This window comes from Giraffa tippelskirchi, chromosome 4, assembly GCF_054371585.1.
Source record: "Giraffa tippelskirchi isolate mGirTip1 chromosome 4, T2T-mGirTip1v1.2.pri, whole genome shotgun sequence".
NCBI lineage: Eukaryota > Metazoa > Chordata > Mammalia > Artiodactyla > Giraffidae > Giraffa > Giraffa tippelskirchi.
In genome coordinates, this window is record NC_137278.1 from 99999794 (window position 1) to 100015895 (window position 16102).

A 16102-nucleotide genomic window follows, 5' to 3' on the forward strand; every position below is an offset into this window, starting at 1 on the left:
GACTACATCATGAGAAATGCTGGGCTGGATGAAGCACAAGCTGGAATCAAGATTGCCAGGATAAATATCAATAACCTCAGATATGCAGATGACACCACCTTTATGGCAGAAAGTGAAGAAGAACTAAGGAGCCTCTTGATGAAAGTGAAAGAGGAGAGTGGAAAAAGTTGGCTTAAAGCTCAACATTCAAAGCATTTCCCCTAAAGTCAGGAACAAGGCAAGGGTGCCCACTTTCACCACTACTATTCAACATAGTTTTGGAAGTTTTGGCCACAGCAATCAGAGCGGAAAAAGAAATAAAAGGAATACAGATAGGAAAAGAAGAAGTAAAACTCGCACTGTTTGCAGATGACATGATCCTCTACATAGAAAACCCTAAAGATTCTACCAGAAAATTACTAGAGCTAATGAATCAATATAGTAAAGTTGCAGGATATAAAATTAACACACAGAAATCCCTTGCATTCCTATACACCAATAATGAGAAAACAGAAAGAGAAATTAAGGAAACAATACCATTCACCATTGCAACAAAAAGAATAAAATACTTAGGAATATATCTACCTAAAGAAACAAAAGGATTATATATAGAAAACTATAAAACACTGAGGAAAGAAATCAAAGAGGACACAAACAGATGGAGAAATACACCGTGTTCATGGATTGGAAGAATTAATATAGTGAAAATGAGTATACTACCCAAAGCAGTCTATAGATTCAATGCAATCCCTATCAAGCTACCAACGGTATTTTTCACAGAACTAGAACAAATCATTTCACAACTTGTATGGAAATATAAGAAACCTCGAATAGCCAAAGCAATCTTGAGAAAGAAGAATGGAACTGGAGGAATCAACCTGCCTGACTTCAGGCTCTACTACAAAGCCACAGTCATCAAGACAGTATGGTACTGGCACAAAGATAGAAATATAGATCAATGGAACAAAATAGAAAGCCCAGAGATAAACCCACGCACCTATGGACACCTTATCTTCGACAAAGGAGGAAAGAATATACAATGGAGAAAAGACAATCTGTTTAACAAGTGGTGCTGGGAAAACTGGTCAACCACTTGTAAAAGAATGAAACTAGAACACTTTCTAACACCATACACAAAAATAAACTCAAAATGGATTAAAGATCTAAAAGTAAGACCAGAAACTATAAAACTCCTAGAGGAAAACATAGGCAAAACACTCTCCGACATAAATCACAGCAGGATCCTCCATGACCCACCTCCCAGAATATCGGAAATAAAAGCAAAAATAAACAAATGGGACCTAATAAAAATTAAAAGCTTTTGCACAACAAAGGAAACTACAAGCAAGGTGAAAAGACAGCTTTCAGAATGGGAGAAAATAATAGCAAACGAAGCAACAGACAAACAATTAATCTCAAAAATATACAAGCAACTCCTGCAGCCGAATTCCAGAAAAATAAACGACCCAATCAAAAAATGGGCCAAAGAACTAAACAGACATTTCTCCAAAGAAGACATACAGATGGCTAACAAACACATGAAAAGATGCTCAACATCACTCATTATTAGAGAAATGCAAATCAAAACCACAATGAGGTACCATTTCACGCCAGTCAGAATGGCTGCTATCCAAAAGTCTGCAAGCAATAGATGCTGGAGAGGGTGTGGAGAAAAGGGAACCCTCTTACACTGTTGGTGGGAATGCAAACTAGCACAGCCACTATGGAGAACAGTGTGGAGATTCCTTAAAAGACTGGAAATAGAACTGCCATATGACCCAGCAATCCCACTGCTGGACATACACATCGAGGAAACCAGAATTGAAAGAGACGCGTGTACCCCAATGTTCATCACAGCACTGTTTACAATAGCCAGGACATGGAAGCAACCTAGATGTCCATCAGCAGACGAATGGATAAAGAAGCTGTGGTACATACACAGAATGGAATATTACTCAGCCATTAAAAAGAATACATTTGAATCGGTTCTATTGAGATAGGTGAAACTGGAGCCCATTATACAGAGTAAAGTAAGCCAGAAAGAAAAACACCAATCCAGTATACTAATGCATATATATGGAATTTGAAAGACGGTAACAATAACCCTATATGTGAGACAGAATAAGAGACACAGATGCATAGAACAGTCTTATGGACTCTGAGGGAGAAGGTGAGGGTGGGACGTTCTGAGAGAATAGCATTGAAACATGTATATTATCTTATGTGAAACAGAACACCATTCCAGGTTTGATGCATGAGACGAATGCTCAGGGCTGGGGCAGTGGGATGACCCAGGGGGATGGGATGTGGAGGGGAGTGGTTCAGGATGGGGAGCACATGTGGGCCCATGGCTGATTCATGTCGGTGTGTGGCAGGAACCACTACAATATTGTGAAGTGGTTCGCCCCCAACTAAAATAAATAAATTTATTTAAAAAAAAACAAAAAAAGCTCAACATTCAGAAAATGAAGATCACGGCATCTGGTCCCATCACTTCATGGCAAATAGATGGGGAAACAGTGGAAACAATGGCAGCCTTTATTTTTTGGGGTTCCAAAATCACTGCAGATGGTGATTGCAGCCATGAAATAAAAGACGCTTACTCCTTGGAGAGAAAGTTATGACCAACCTAGATAGCATGTTAAAAAGCAGAGACATTACTTTGTCAACAAATGTCCGTCTAGTCAAGGCTATGGTTTTTCCAGTGGTCATGTATGGATGTGAGAGTTGGACTATAAAGAAAGCTGAGTGCCAAAGAATTGATGCTTTTGAACTGTGAGAAGACTCTTGAGAGTCCCTTGGCCTGCTAGGAGGTCCAACCAGTCCATCCTAAAGAAGATCAGTCCTGGGTATTCATTGGAAGGACTGATGTTGAAGCTGAAACTCCAGTACTTTGGCCACCTGATGCAAAGAGCTGACTCGTTGGAAAAGACCCTGATGCTGGGAAACATTGAGGGCAGGAGGAGAACGGGATGACAGAGGATGAGATGGTTGGATGGCATCACTGACTCAATGGACATGGATTTGGGCGGACTCAGGGATTTGGTGATGGATAGGGAGGCCTGGCGTGCTGTGATTCATGGGGTCGCAAAGAGTCGGACACGACTGAAGTGAACTGAACTTAACTGTGAACAATCAAACATTCCAAGGAGACATGGAGGGATGAGAGGTGGAGGAGTCAGGTGTGTTGCTGCTGGGAGATGGCAGGACCTTTCATCATCTGTCACCTCGCTTTCAGTCTTTCCCACCCACTCACACCTGGCCAGGCTGGGACACCCGAAGACACAACAGGCCTGCCCTCAGTGAGGTGTGAGTCTGGCCACAGGTGCTGTTTTAAAACAGTTGCTGTTTAGTCACTCAGTCGTGTCCCACTCTTTTGTGACTCCATGGACTGTACCCTACCAGGCTCCTCTGTCCATGGGGATTCTCCAGGCAAGAATACTGGAGTGGGTGGCCATTTCCTTCTCTTGGGATCTTCCTGACCCACAGATCGAACCTGAATCTTCCACTGGCAGGCAGTTTCTTTACCACTGAGCCATGAGGGAAACCCTCAGTTTAATATTTTATATTGAATAAAATATAAGTTTAAGGAAATTGGTTAGGTATCTAGTAACATGTTTAATACCCCCAAAAGTTAATAACAGATCATACATTCTAATGTGATATGATTTTATCCATGTTGTTAAATGTTTAATTCTAGCCAGTTAAAAGAGTGGGGCAAATGGAGTTTGTAGAATAACCTGACATTACATTGGTGCCATTTTTTGGTCTATGACTGACTTATTGGTTTCAAAATGATACAACCAAAGCTGTTTTCCTACAGACTGTCAGCGTCATTTGGCACTGTGCCCTGTTGTGGTCGGGATGGATGGAGGGCATGGGCAAAGGGAGGGTAGGGTCATGTTCCTCGGACAACCATCTGCAGATGGTTAGACTGTGTCTGGGTAAGCTCTGCTCATAGAAAATGAACCTGCGCTCACAGTTTGCCCATGTGTGCTTGTGTTAGGTCTGTTTCACTGCCTCACACCCATATGACATGGTCAGGTTGTAAATTCTAGGTGCCTTATGAACGAAAATGATCATAGTGCCCTTCTTTTAATTACAAATAGTAACAATATTACTATTATTTAATATTTTATTTTTTTTAATTGTGTGGGTCTTAGTTGTAGCATACAGGAGCTTCGATCTTTGTTGCCACATGAGGGATGTTTTAGTTGCGGCATATGGGATCTAGTTCCCTGGTCTCCTGCATTGGGAGCAGTGGGTCTTCACCACTGGACCACCAGGGAAGTCCCTGGGAACAATATTAAAGCATGAAATTATAATAAAAATGGTCAAATATAAAATTTTAAAAATTTGTCGTTTCCTCTTTGTCCTTGAGTAATCCAGTATTCTTGCCTGGAGAATCCCATGGACAGAGGAACCTGGCAGGCTACAGTCCATGGAGCCACAAAGAATCGGACACAACTGAGTGACTACCAACAACAGCAACTGATGGGTACCTTCATTTCACTGGTGCTGAAGCAGGCTGCCTGTTGGATAGCCTAGCATGAGTGCTCCTGTGTATGTGTGCACAGGTTTGTGTGCATATGTGCGTGTGTGTGTGTGTGTGTGTGTGTGTGTGTGTGTGTGAAATGTTTCAAAAGTCAACATTAAAGTTGGGATTGTCCACAGACAGGAGGCTGCCAAGCCCAGATTGTAGAGCATCAGTTTGCACGGAGCATGGGGTGATCTAGACAAGCCAGGCTCTTGCCGTATGCAGCCATGGGATTCTGTATGATTAATTGCTGGGTGATGTCTGGGGACCATCCTGCCCCACTTTACAAGCAGCTCGAAGCAGGGCCTCTGTTCACCCCTACATAGCTGCATCAGAGAGAAAGGCAGTAGGGGCTTCCCTGGCGGTCCAATGGTTAAAACTTCACCTTGCAGTGCAGGGGGTAAGGGTTTGCTCCCTGGTTGAGGAGCTAAGATCCTACAGGAACCAAAACAAAAGCAATATTGTAACAAATTCAATAAAGACTCAAAAAAAGTTACAAAGAGAGAGAGGAAAGGCAGTTCTGTCCACAGTGCACAGGGTTTAAGGCAGGATGGAGAGATACCCTTTCCCAGGAGAAACTCCAGGGGGATGAAGTGGGCTGAAAATAATGACCTGCCTATGAATCTGACAGAAGCACCAGAGTTTGTTGCCTCCTTGTTGAGTCCTTTTGAATATGTTCTAGGGTATGTCAGAAACTTAGTAAAACTGAATAATTAATGATCACAATGCACTGGGAGCTATAAAATGCCATGTAAATGTTAAGGTGTAAAAATTACTGTGTGTATTAAATAGATAACTTTCTTGTAAAAATTTCCATGGTGGGAAGGTTAATTTCCAGAGGAGGTGAAAAGCTTTATGCTGGACTGTCTTCAGAAACTCTCGATATCTTATTATCTTAACTCTGTTTTAGAAGACTCAGGCATTCTGTTATCTGAAGTTGCTGTTCAGTTGCTCAGTCGTGTCTCTTTGCAACCCCATGGACTGCAACACACCTTCGCTATTTCCCTGAGTTTGCTTAAACTCATGTCCATTGAGTCGGTGATGCCATCCAACCATCTCATCCTTTGTTGCCCGCCTTCTTCTCGTGCCTTCAGTCTTTCCCAGCATCAGGATCTTTTCTAACATGTCGTCTCTTTGCATCAGATGGCCAAAGTATTGGAGCTTCAGCTTCAGCATCAGTCCTTCCAATGAATACAGTGATTATTTCCTTTAGAAATAACTGGTTTGATCTCCTTGCAGTCCAAGGGACTCTCAAGAGTCTTCTCCAGCACCATGTTAGAAAACATCAATTCTGAATTATTTAAAGGCAAATGAGTGTTTGGGATGATGTTGCCTGTTAGATTTCGGTAAAGTTGTGTTTGTTTGCTTCTCTCTAGCCGGAGGCAGTTTGGACCCAAAGCCAGGGAAGAGGTCAAGATTATTGAGCACCAAACACAGACCCTGCGGCTGATGCCTCATCTGGCCACTGCCTTGGCCCTGACCTTCGCCAGCAGGTGAGATGGCTCCAGGGGTTTGCCCTGTCTCCAAGTGAGTCTGTGGTTTCATTAATAGGTGGGACAGGAGAGGTAGGCAGAGGCTTTACTTTTTTTCCTTTTTCCTTAAAAATTTTATTATTTTTTATTTTAAAAAGTTTGCTTGTAACTGAGAAGACTCCTAAGAGTCCCTCGGACAACAATGAGCTCAAATCAGTCAATCCTAAAGAAAATTAACCCTGAATATTCATTGGAAGGACTGATGCTGAAGCTGAAGCTCGAATACTTTGGCCACCTGATGCGAAGAGCTGACTCATTGGAAAAGACCCTGATGCTGGGAAAGATTGAGGGCAGGAGGAGAAGGGGACGACAGAGGATGAGATGGCTGGATGGTATCACTGATTCAATGGACATGAACTTGGGCAAACTTCAGGAGATGGTGAGGGACAGAGAGGCCTAGCATGCTTCAGCCCATGGGGCTGCAAAGAGTCAAACATGACTTAGTGACTGAACAACAGCAGCACTTTTAACTGCAAACACAAAAAAGTCTGTGGTTAAACTCTAGTGTCAGGTTAAACCTGACATCTGAATCTTGATAGTCTGTGTATCCTGATGAACAGGAGCCATGAAGAATTTGGGAAGACTCAGACTGATGTTTCTCCTGAGTTTCTGAAAGAAACAGACTCAACCCATTAAAATTTTTCTACCTCTAAAGAAGGTTCTGTTTATACTACTATTTTCAAAACCAGGTCAAGGTGTGTACACTGATGTATTTGCAGGGGGTTGGGGGCATCACTATTGAATGAAAGAGCAGTAACAGTGCTGTCAAGTCACAGAGAACTTCACATTTTACAGCTGGCTCTTACCTATGTCTCATAAGCCCTGGATGTTGTCTGGGTAGTTGTGTGTCATCACCACATTGTGAATATCAGACATTCAGGGATTTGCCCAAGACTGTGGCTTGGTGGTAAAGAATCTGCTTGCAGTGCAGGAGACACAAGAGATGTGGATTTGATCCCTGGGTAATGAGTATGTATATGTCTAACTATATAAGAAATTACCGGTTTTTCAGAAAGTTAGTACCATTTTATACTCTCTCATGCAATGTATGAGTGTTTCCGTTGCTCTGCATCCTTGCCAGCCATTGTTATTTTAAGGTTTTGTCTTTTGTTTTAATTTTAATTTTTTTGTCTTTCTAACAGGTGTAATTTTATTACCCTAGTAAATAATGGACTTACCTGATAGTTCAGTTGGTAAAGAATCCACCTGCAATTCAGGAGACACCGATTTGATTCCTGGGTCTAGAAGATCCCCTGGAGAAGGGAAAGGCTACCCACTCCAGTATTCTGGCCTGGAGAATTCCATGGACTGTATTGTCCGTGGGTTCAGAAAGAGTCGGACACGACTGAGAGAAATGATGTTGAGCATCTTTTCATGTGCTTGTTTGCCATCTGTATATTTTCTTCGGTGGAGTATCTGTTCAGATCTTTTACCCATTTTTAAATTGGGGTGTTTATTTTTTACTGCTGAGTATCAGAGTTCTTTATATATTCTGGATAGAGTCTTTGGTATCATATATGTGATTTGTAAGTGTTTTCTCCTGGTCTGTCACTTTTCTTTTTATCCTCTTAAAAGTGTCTTGATCAGAGCAATAGTTTTAATTTTGATTTGATTTAATAGCTTTAAATTTTGATTTGTCTTGAAGTTGGGTAATGTGAGTTTTTCCTTTTCAGAATTGTTTTGGCCCTTCTCAGTGCTTTTTGCCTTTTTGTACACATGTTAGAATCATCTTGTAAATATCTACAAGATGGCTGACATTTTGCTTGAGATTGTATGAATCTGTAGATCAAATTGGGGAGAATTAACTTCTTCATGTTGAGACTTTCAGTTCATGAACACTGGGTTATCTCTCCATTTTTAAAAGTCTTCTTAGATTTCTACTTCAGTGTTTTATAGTTTTCAACATACAGATTCTGGACATATTTTGTTATATTTATACTTAAGTGTTTTACTTTTCTTTGCTGGCACTTGTTTATTTCTAGTATATAAGAATTACTTTAGTATGTTGATCTATAATCTTGTTTGTAGATTTTAATATATATGGAATTCTTCAGATTACCTATTTCTTCTTGAATGGATTTATTTATTTCATCTAATTTGCCAACCTATAGCAATAGGGTTGGTTGTGGTATTCCTTTATCATCCTTCTAATACCTGTGGAATCAGTAGTGACTTCTCTCTTTCATTCCTGATTTTTCCTTTTGGTATTTGATTTTACTTTTTAAAATGGATGTTTATTGGAATATAGTTGCTTTACAATGTTGTGTTAGTTTCTACTGTACAGCAAAATGGATTGGTCATACAAATACATCTATCCCCTCAGCATTGAGTAGAGTTCAATGCCGTATGTTATATAGCATGTTTTCATGAGTTATATAAATATATACATATTTATATATGTATATTTTATATACACATATTATATACATATTTATATATGTACAAACTTATACAACTAATTAAAACAAGCATTTTAATTAGTTATATAAATATATGCATGTGTATATACATATATAAATATGTATATAATTATATAACTAATTAAAATACATATATAATAAACACCTATTTATATATGTATATATTTATGTAACTAATTTGTATCTATTTATATATTATATTTATGTATAATTATATCACTGCAGATGGTGACTATAGCCATGAAATAAAAAGACGCTTGCTCCTTGGAAGAAAAGTTATGACCAAGCTAGACAGCTTATTAAGAAGCAGAGACATTACTTTGCCAACAAAGGTCCATCTAGTCAAGGCTATGGTTTTTCCAGTAGTCATGTATAGATGTGAGAGTTGGAGTATAAAGAAAGCTGAGCACCAAAGAATTGATGCTTTTGAACTGTGGTGTTGGAGAAGACCTCTTTAGAGTCCCTTGGACAGCAAGGAGATCCAAGCAGTCCATCCTAAAGGAAATCAATCTTGAATATTCATTGAATATTCAGCACTGATGCTGAAGCTGAAACTCCAATACTTTGGCCACCTGATGTGAAGAACGGACTCATTGGAAAAGACCCTGATGCTGGGAAGGATTGAAGGCAGGAGGAGAAGGGGATGACAGAGGATGAATGGTGGGGTGGCATCACCCACTTAATGGGCACGAGTTTGAGTAAGCTCCGGGAGTTGGTGATGGCCAGGGAGGCCTGGCGTGCTGCAGTCCATGGAGTCACAAAGAGTTGGACATGACTGGGCAACTGAACTGAACTGATATATATATAGCTTTATATATATCTTATACACAGTATCAATAATGTATTTGCAAAACAGAAATAGAGACATAGATATAGAGAACAAATGTATGAATACCAAGGAGGAATTGGGGGGTTTGAAGAATTGGGAGATTAGGATTGACACATATACATTCCTGATATTTTGTTCTCTCTCTCTGTGTCTCTCTCTCCCCTTCATCAGTTTGCATAGGTTTATCAATTACATTGTTTTTTCAAAAAACAGATTGAATGCAATTGATTTTCTCTATTGTTTTTCTGCTTTCAATTTTATTGATATCTGCTTCAATGTTGATTATTTCTTTCCTTCTGTTTGTTCTGCTTTAATTTGTTCTCTCTCTCTCCCAAGGCTTTGGGACCTTCCTTCTTGCCTAATCATTTAGTACAAAATTTTTTCTCTAAGCCTCACTTTAGCTACATCCCTCTGCTTTTGATATGCTCTTATTTTCATTTTCACTTTCATTCAGTTCAAAACTTCTGCTTTGACTTCTTTGGTTACTTAGAAGTACTGTCATAGTACTTCTAGTATAAGAATATCTTATGAAGGATTCTGTTCTTTGAAATTTAAGGCCCAGAACACACACACACACACACACACACACGAATCTAACAAGTTCCACATTGTGAAGAATATGTCTTCTGTTATAGTTGGGAGGAAGGTTCTATAAATGTCAGTTAGGTTAAGTTGGTTTATTGTGCTCTGCAGACCATGCACATCCTTACTGATTTTCTGCCTCTTGTTCTAAGAGAACTATACAGATCTGCCTATTTCTTCTTTCAGTTTTATTAGTTTTTTGCTCTAGTATTTTGCGATTTTTAAGATATATATACATGTTAGGATTATTGTATTTTCTTGGACAGTTGATCCCTTTATCATCATGTAATTTTTCTCTTAATCCTTGAAAACATTCCTTGTCCTGAAATCTATTTTGTCATATTAATATATTACAGCTACTCCCTGTTCCTTTGACTTAGTGGTTCATAGTATATCTTTATCATACATTTGTTTTTAACCTGGATATCCATTTGAAGTGGGTTTCTTTATAAAACAGAGGCTAGTTAGGTCTTGATTTTTTTTTAATCTAACTTGAAAATCTCTGACTTTTAGCTGTTGTGTTTATAGCAATTGCATTTAAAGTGATTGTTGATATGTTTGGATTAGTAGACAGCTGATTTTTATTTTTTCCATCTGTTTTTTTTTGTTTTTTTCCCCCTTTTTTCTGCCTGCTCTTAGATTCAATGAATATTGCTTATTATTCCATTTTATCTCTTTGGTTGACATTATTTATACTTCTTTTGGAAATACTTTAATTGTTGACCAAGGGTTTACAGTACACATCTTTAGTGAATTAGAGTCTATGTTAAACTATTATCTTGCCTCCCCTGTAGTGTAAGGACCTTAAACAGTGTATTCCCAATTCCTCCCTTGCATCCTTTTTCTGCTGTTGTTGTCACACAATTTACTTTAAAATATGCTGCAAATATGCAATGCATTGCTACTGATTTTCTTATACATAGTCATGTTTTAGAGCAATTAAAAATAAGTAAAATAGAATTTTTTTACCTTTCTTTATTCAGTTGCCAACATTGTTAATTTACTTGTGTAGATCCAAATTTCTAATTGATACCATATTTGTTCTGCCTGAAGAATTTCTAACATTTCTTGTAAAATAGGTCTGCTAGCAGCGAATTCACCCCATTTTTTTGGAGAAAGTCTTTCTCATTTTTTTTAAAAAAAGACATTACCAGTATACACAGAATTCTGGGCTGATAGTTTATTTTTTTTGAGCATCTTAACAATGTCACTGTATAGGCTTCTTTTTTTCCATTTTACTTAAGTTGGAGTATAATTGCTTTACAATGTTGTGTTAGTTTCTGCTGTGCAACAACATGAATCAGCCATAGGTATACGTATTTCCCTTCCCTCTTGAGCGTCGCTCACACCCCACCATCCCACCCCTCTGTGTTCTATAGGCTTCTTGATTTATTGATTCTCATGAAAAAACAGCCATCATTTTTCTATCTGTTTGCCTGTATTCACAGTATATTCCCACTTTAACTGTTTTTAAGAGTTTCTCTTGTTCTTTGATTTTCAGGGTTTGATTATGTTGGCCTAGGTGTGGTTTTGTGGTTTTGTATGTCTGTGCTGTTTGGAGTTTGTAGAGCCTCTGGGATCTCTGGGTTGAAGTTTCTCAACAAATTTGGAAATATTTTGGCCATTATTTCTTTAAATATTTCTTCTGCCTCTTTCTTTCTTTCCCTCTACACAGATGTTAACCTGCTTAATATTGTCCTACATGTCACTGAAGTTATGTTCTTTTTTTTTCATTATATTTCAATTTGGATAATGTCCATGGATCTGTCTTCAAGTTTTCTGATTCTTTTGTATACAATGTCCAATCTACTAAAAAGTGCTGCTCCCTCCCTGGAATTCTATTCATCAAGGCTCCTTGAAGCTTTTGTTCTTTGACAGCGCTTTGGGAAAATATGATTTTTATTTTATCCACTTTCTTTCTTGCTGTTACTAAGGGATCAAAAGTCTCTGGTGTCCTTTTATATCTTAGCCCTGTGACATTTCTTTTAACCTTATTGATGTCATCTGAAATTGTCACTAACTCTCTACAAAATGTTGTTGTTGTTGAGTCACTCAGTCATGTCTGACTCTTTGCGACCCCATGGACTGCAGCACACCAGGCCTCCCTCTCATTCTATCACCATCTCCTGGAGCTTGCTCAAACTCATGTCCGTTGAGTCAGTGATACCATCCAACCATCTCATTCTCTGTTGTCCCCTTCTCCTCCTGCCTTCAATCTTTCCCAGCCTCAGGGTCTTTTCCAATGAGTTGGCTCTTCGAATCGGGTGGCTAATGTATTGGAGCTTCAGCTTCAGCATCAGTCCTTCCAATGAATATTCAGGGTTGATTTCCTTTAGGATCAACTGGTTTGATCTCCTTGCAGTCTAAATGACTCTTAAGAGTCTTCTCCAGCACCACAGTTCAAAGACCTCACATACCCCATTTGATCTTACACTTCCAGACTTGCTTCAACTGAGCCAGATAATTCTTGACTTTACAAAGGTTGGTTTTCAGTGGTTCTCTGATGTGCTTTATAAAAACTATAGACTCTCTGCATCTACTCCCATGATTCGGATTCACCTGATCTAGGGAGCATCCTAAGGAATCCAGAGTTGTTATGTTCTTAAGTTCCTTGGTGATTCTTATGAGCAGCCAGAGCTGAGAACTGCAGGAACTTTTTAGGGAGTTTCCTAGCATTACCTGGAAATAATTTTCACTAATAGTTAAGAAGCAGCAGTATATTAAATTATCATGAACATTTATGGTGGATCAAAATAACTTGACAGTGAAACCTAAGAATGTTTTGCATGCATACCAAAGGCAAACAATATTTTTTCTTTGAATTTTTTGCCCAGCGGGATTTGTGATATTATGAAGAGGGAAGGGTGTCTGTAAATTCTTAATTCACAACTGACAAATCCATGACACAAGAAGTTACTGGACCATATAACAAATAGGCACTATATATTCCACATTGATAAGTTTACATATATATATAACATATACACACACACATATATACACAAACACATATTCGTATACATGTGTATACAAGTTTATATATATACATATAAACACCCATCTTTATATATAACAAAAGTGTTATATGTATCTACGTATTTCTTTTTTCTTCAGCTCCATCTTTATTCTTTATTTATTTATTGTAAAAATAATCATTATACTTTATTTTTATTTGGGGTATAGTTGCTTTTACAATGTTGTGTTAGTCTCTGCTCTACAATGAAGTCAATCACCTATAAGTATACATGTGACCCATCCCTTTTGGATTTCCCCTTCCCCTCATCCCGCACATCTAGGTCACCACGAGCACCGAGCTGAGCTCCCTGGGCTTTATAGCAAGTTCCTACCAGCTATCTATTTTACACATAGTAATGTATGTAGGTATGTCAATCCTAATTGCCCAATTTGTTCCACCCTCTCCTTACCCTCTGTGTCCACATGTCTGTTCTTTATGTTTGTGTCTCTATTCCTGCCCTAGAAATAAGTTCATTTGCACCATTTTTCTAGATTCCACCTATATGTGCTAATAGACAACCCTTGTTCTTCTCTTTCTAATTTACTTCATTCTGTATGATTGTTTCTAGGTCCATCATCACTTCAGTTGACTCAATTTCATTCCTTTTTATGGCTGAATAAACATCATATACCTTGATTTTGTAAGAACTGTGTTGCCACTATTACTAAAATTTAAAATTTCTCTCAATTTTTAGAGAGACACTCCTCAAAGGCCAACATCAGAGAAACAGAGATCACAGTTCTAGTTTTAGGTTTCAAAGGAGAAACGAGAGGTAATAAATGGAAGTGAAAAAGTAAAAGTGAAAGTCTTAGTCGCTCAGTCATGTCTGACTCTTTGCAGCCCCATGGACTGTAGCCCATCAGGGTCCTCTGTCCATGGAATTCTCCAGGCAAGAATACTGGACTGGGTTGCCCTTCCTTTCTCCAGAGGATCTTCCTGACCCAGGGATCGAACGTGGGTCTCCTACATTGCAGGCTGATTCTTTACCATCTGAGCCACCAGGGAAGCCCCAATAAATGGAAATTAACTGGTAAATAGAAAAATCACAGGACCATGTGTCATGCATGAGTGAGGCAGTGTTGAACAGGACACATCAGACATGCTCACCACACTGTCAATCTAATTGCCCCTAGGCCCTCCCTGATTTCCGTGACCTTTACCTCCTTGGGCCCTTGGTGGCCTCTGGTCTAGTTCAGTGTCCCCAGCATGGCTCTGCTGTTCCCTCCCTGTGTTTTCCTTCTCTCTGTCCCCCAAGAGCAGCAGGAGGTTGACCCACTGAAAATCTGGTTAAAGGAATACCCAGGACAAAGTGCCGCAACTGTGGGGAGAGATTGTCTATGTTTTAAAATAATGCTGAAAAGAAGGTGGCATTTCTATGACAAAGTCTGACTTTCCTATTTCCCTCTCATTTACCAATCCTATTGCCTCTCCTCCTCCTGGTAAGGAAATAGTTTAATGCAGTTGGTTGTTACATGGCAAAATTTAATGCTAAGACTCAGATGTGCAGATGACACCACCCTTATGGCAGAAAGTGAAGAGGAACTAAAAAGCCTTTTGATGAAAGTGAAAGAGGAGAGTGAAAAAGTTGGCTTAAAGCTCAACATTCGAAAAACTAAGATCATGGCATCCGGTCCCATCACTTCATAGCAAATAGATGGGGAAACAGTGGAAACAATGGCAGACTTTATTTTTTGGAGTCTCCAAAATCACTGCAGATGGTGATTGCAGCCATGAAATTAAAAGACACTTACTCCTTGGAAGGAAAGTTATGACCAACCTAGACAGCATATTAAAAAGCAGAGACATTACTTTGTCAACAAAGGTCCGTCTAGTCAAGGCTATGGTTTTTCCAGTAGTTATGTATGGATGTGAGAGTTGGACTATAAAGAAAGCTGAGCGCCAAAGAATTGATGCTTTTGAACTGTGGTGTTGGAGAAGACTCTTGAGAGTCCCTTGGACAGCAAGAAGATCCAACCAATCCATCCTAAAGGAGCTCAGTCCTGGGTGTTCATTGGAAGGACTGATGTTGAAGCTGAAACTCCAATACTTTGGCCACCTGATGCGAAGAGCTGACTCATTGGAAAACACCCTGATGCTGGGAAGGATTGGGAGCAGGAGGAGAAGGGAACGACAGAGGATGAGATGGCTGGATGGCATCACCGACTCGATGGACATGAGTTTGGGTAAACTCTGGGAGTTGGTGATGGACAGGGAGGCCTGGTGTGCTGCAGTCCATGGAGTCGCAAAGAGTCAGACATGACTGAGTGAACTGCACTGAACTGACCTCTCCCCAACACCCTACTTTTTTAAAAAGTTATTTTAAAATTTTGGCTGCACCAGGTCTTAGCTGCAGGGTGTGTATGCATGTGTGATCAGTCATGTCTGACTCTTTGCAACCCCAGGGGTTGTAAACCCCCAGGCTCCTCTGTCCATGGGATTTTCCAGACAAGAATACTAGAATGAGTTGCCATTTCCTCCTCCAAGGGATCTTCCTGACGCAGGGATCAAACCCACATCTCCTGCATTGGCAGGTGGATTCTTAACCACTGAGCCACCCAGAATCTACCTCCCTGATAAGGGATTGAACCTGAGTCCCCTGCATTGTGAGCACAAAGTCTTAGCCACTGGGCCATTAGGGAAGTCTCCCCAAACACTGCACTTTTTAAAAACTAAGGTTATCAAAACTTGGTTACAGGTTCCTTCTTCCAGCTCCTGTGGGCACAGTTCTACCAGTCAACTGACTGTAGTTTCAGGGTCTGGGTAGCCTGAGGTTAGATGGGTTAGATGTTTGTTCAATGCACTGGGTTCCATTCAAGTGTAGAGAAACACCTGTTAGAGTCCAGCCCTTTGGGTGTATGTGGCTGGAGTTAGGTGATCAGGGAAAACACCCCACCAGCCAGGCTCAGCAGCCCTGCCTCTCTTCCCATCTAATGTAACACAAGCACAAAGAGTCAGAGCTTCACATCACAGTAAAATGCACCTCATGGAAGTGAAATGGGACAGCTTCTTCCAGGGCATGTCATGTGTATTCATGTCTTCAGCAGTCATACAGTACCGTGCTAGTAGGGCTGCCAGGTAAATTGCAGTCTCCCAGTTAACTCTGAGTTTCAGATAGCCAACACGATTTTATAGTCTCCATGTGTCCCCATGACTGCAACAGGGAGCATGCACTTAAACTGAAGATTAAGCACTGTTTATATCTGAAAC

At 39.8% G+C, this 16102-nt stretch overlaps 1 protein-coding gene across 7 annotated transcripts in view; it reads left to right on the forward strand.

The window, feature by feature from the left end:
- The window catches only part of ACOXL (acyl-CoA oxidase like), a 359193-nt gene that overhangs the window by 188096 nt on the left and 154995 nt on the right, over positions 1 to 16102 (forward strand). For all 7 annotated transcript variants that reach the window (XR_014051963.1, XR_014051964.1, XM_081484832.1 and 4 more), the window contains exon 11: positions 5893 to 6009. Coding sequence is in view for 5 of the 7 variants with exons in the window: in XM_081484832.1 (XP_081340958.1) it covers positions 5893 to 6009 (117 nt within the window). In the remaining 2 variants the exon portion in view is untranslated. The remainder of the gene's footprint in view (positions 1 to 5892; positions 6010 to 16102) is intronic.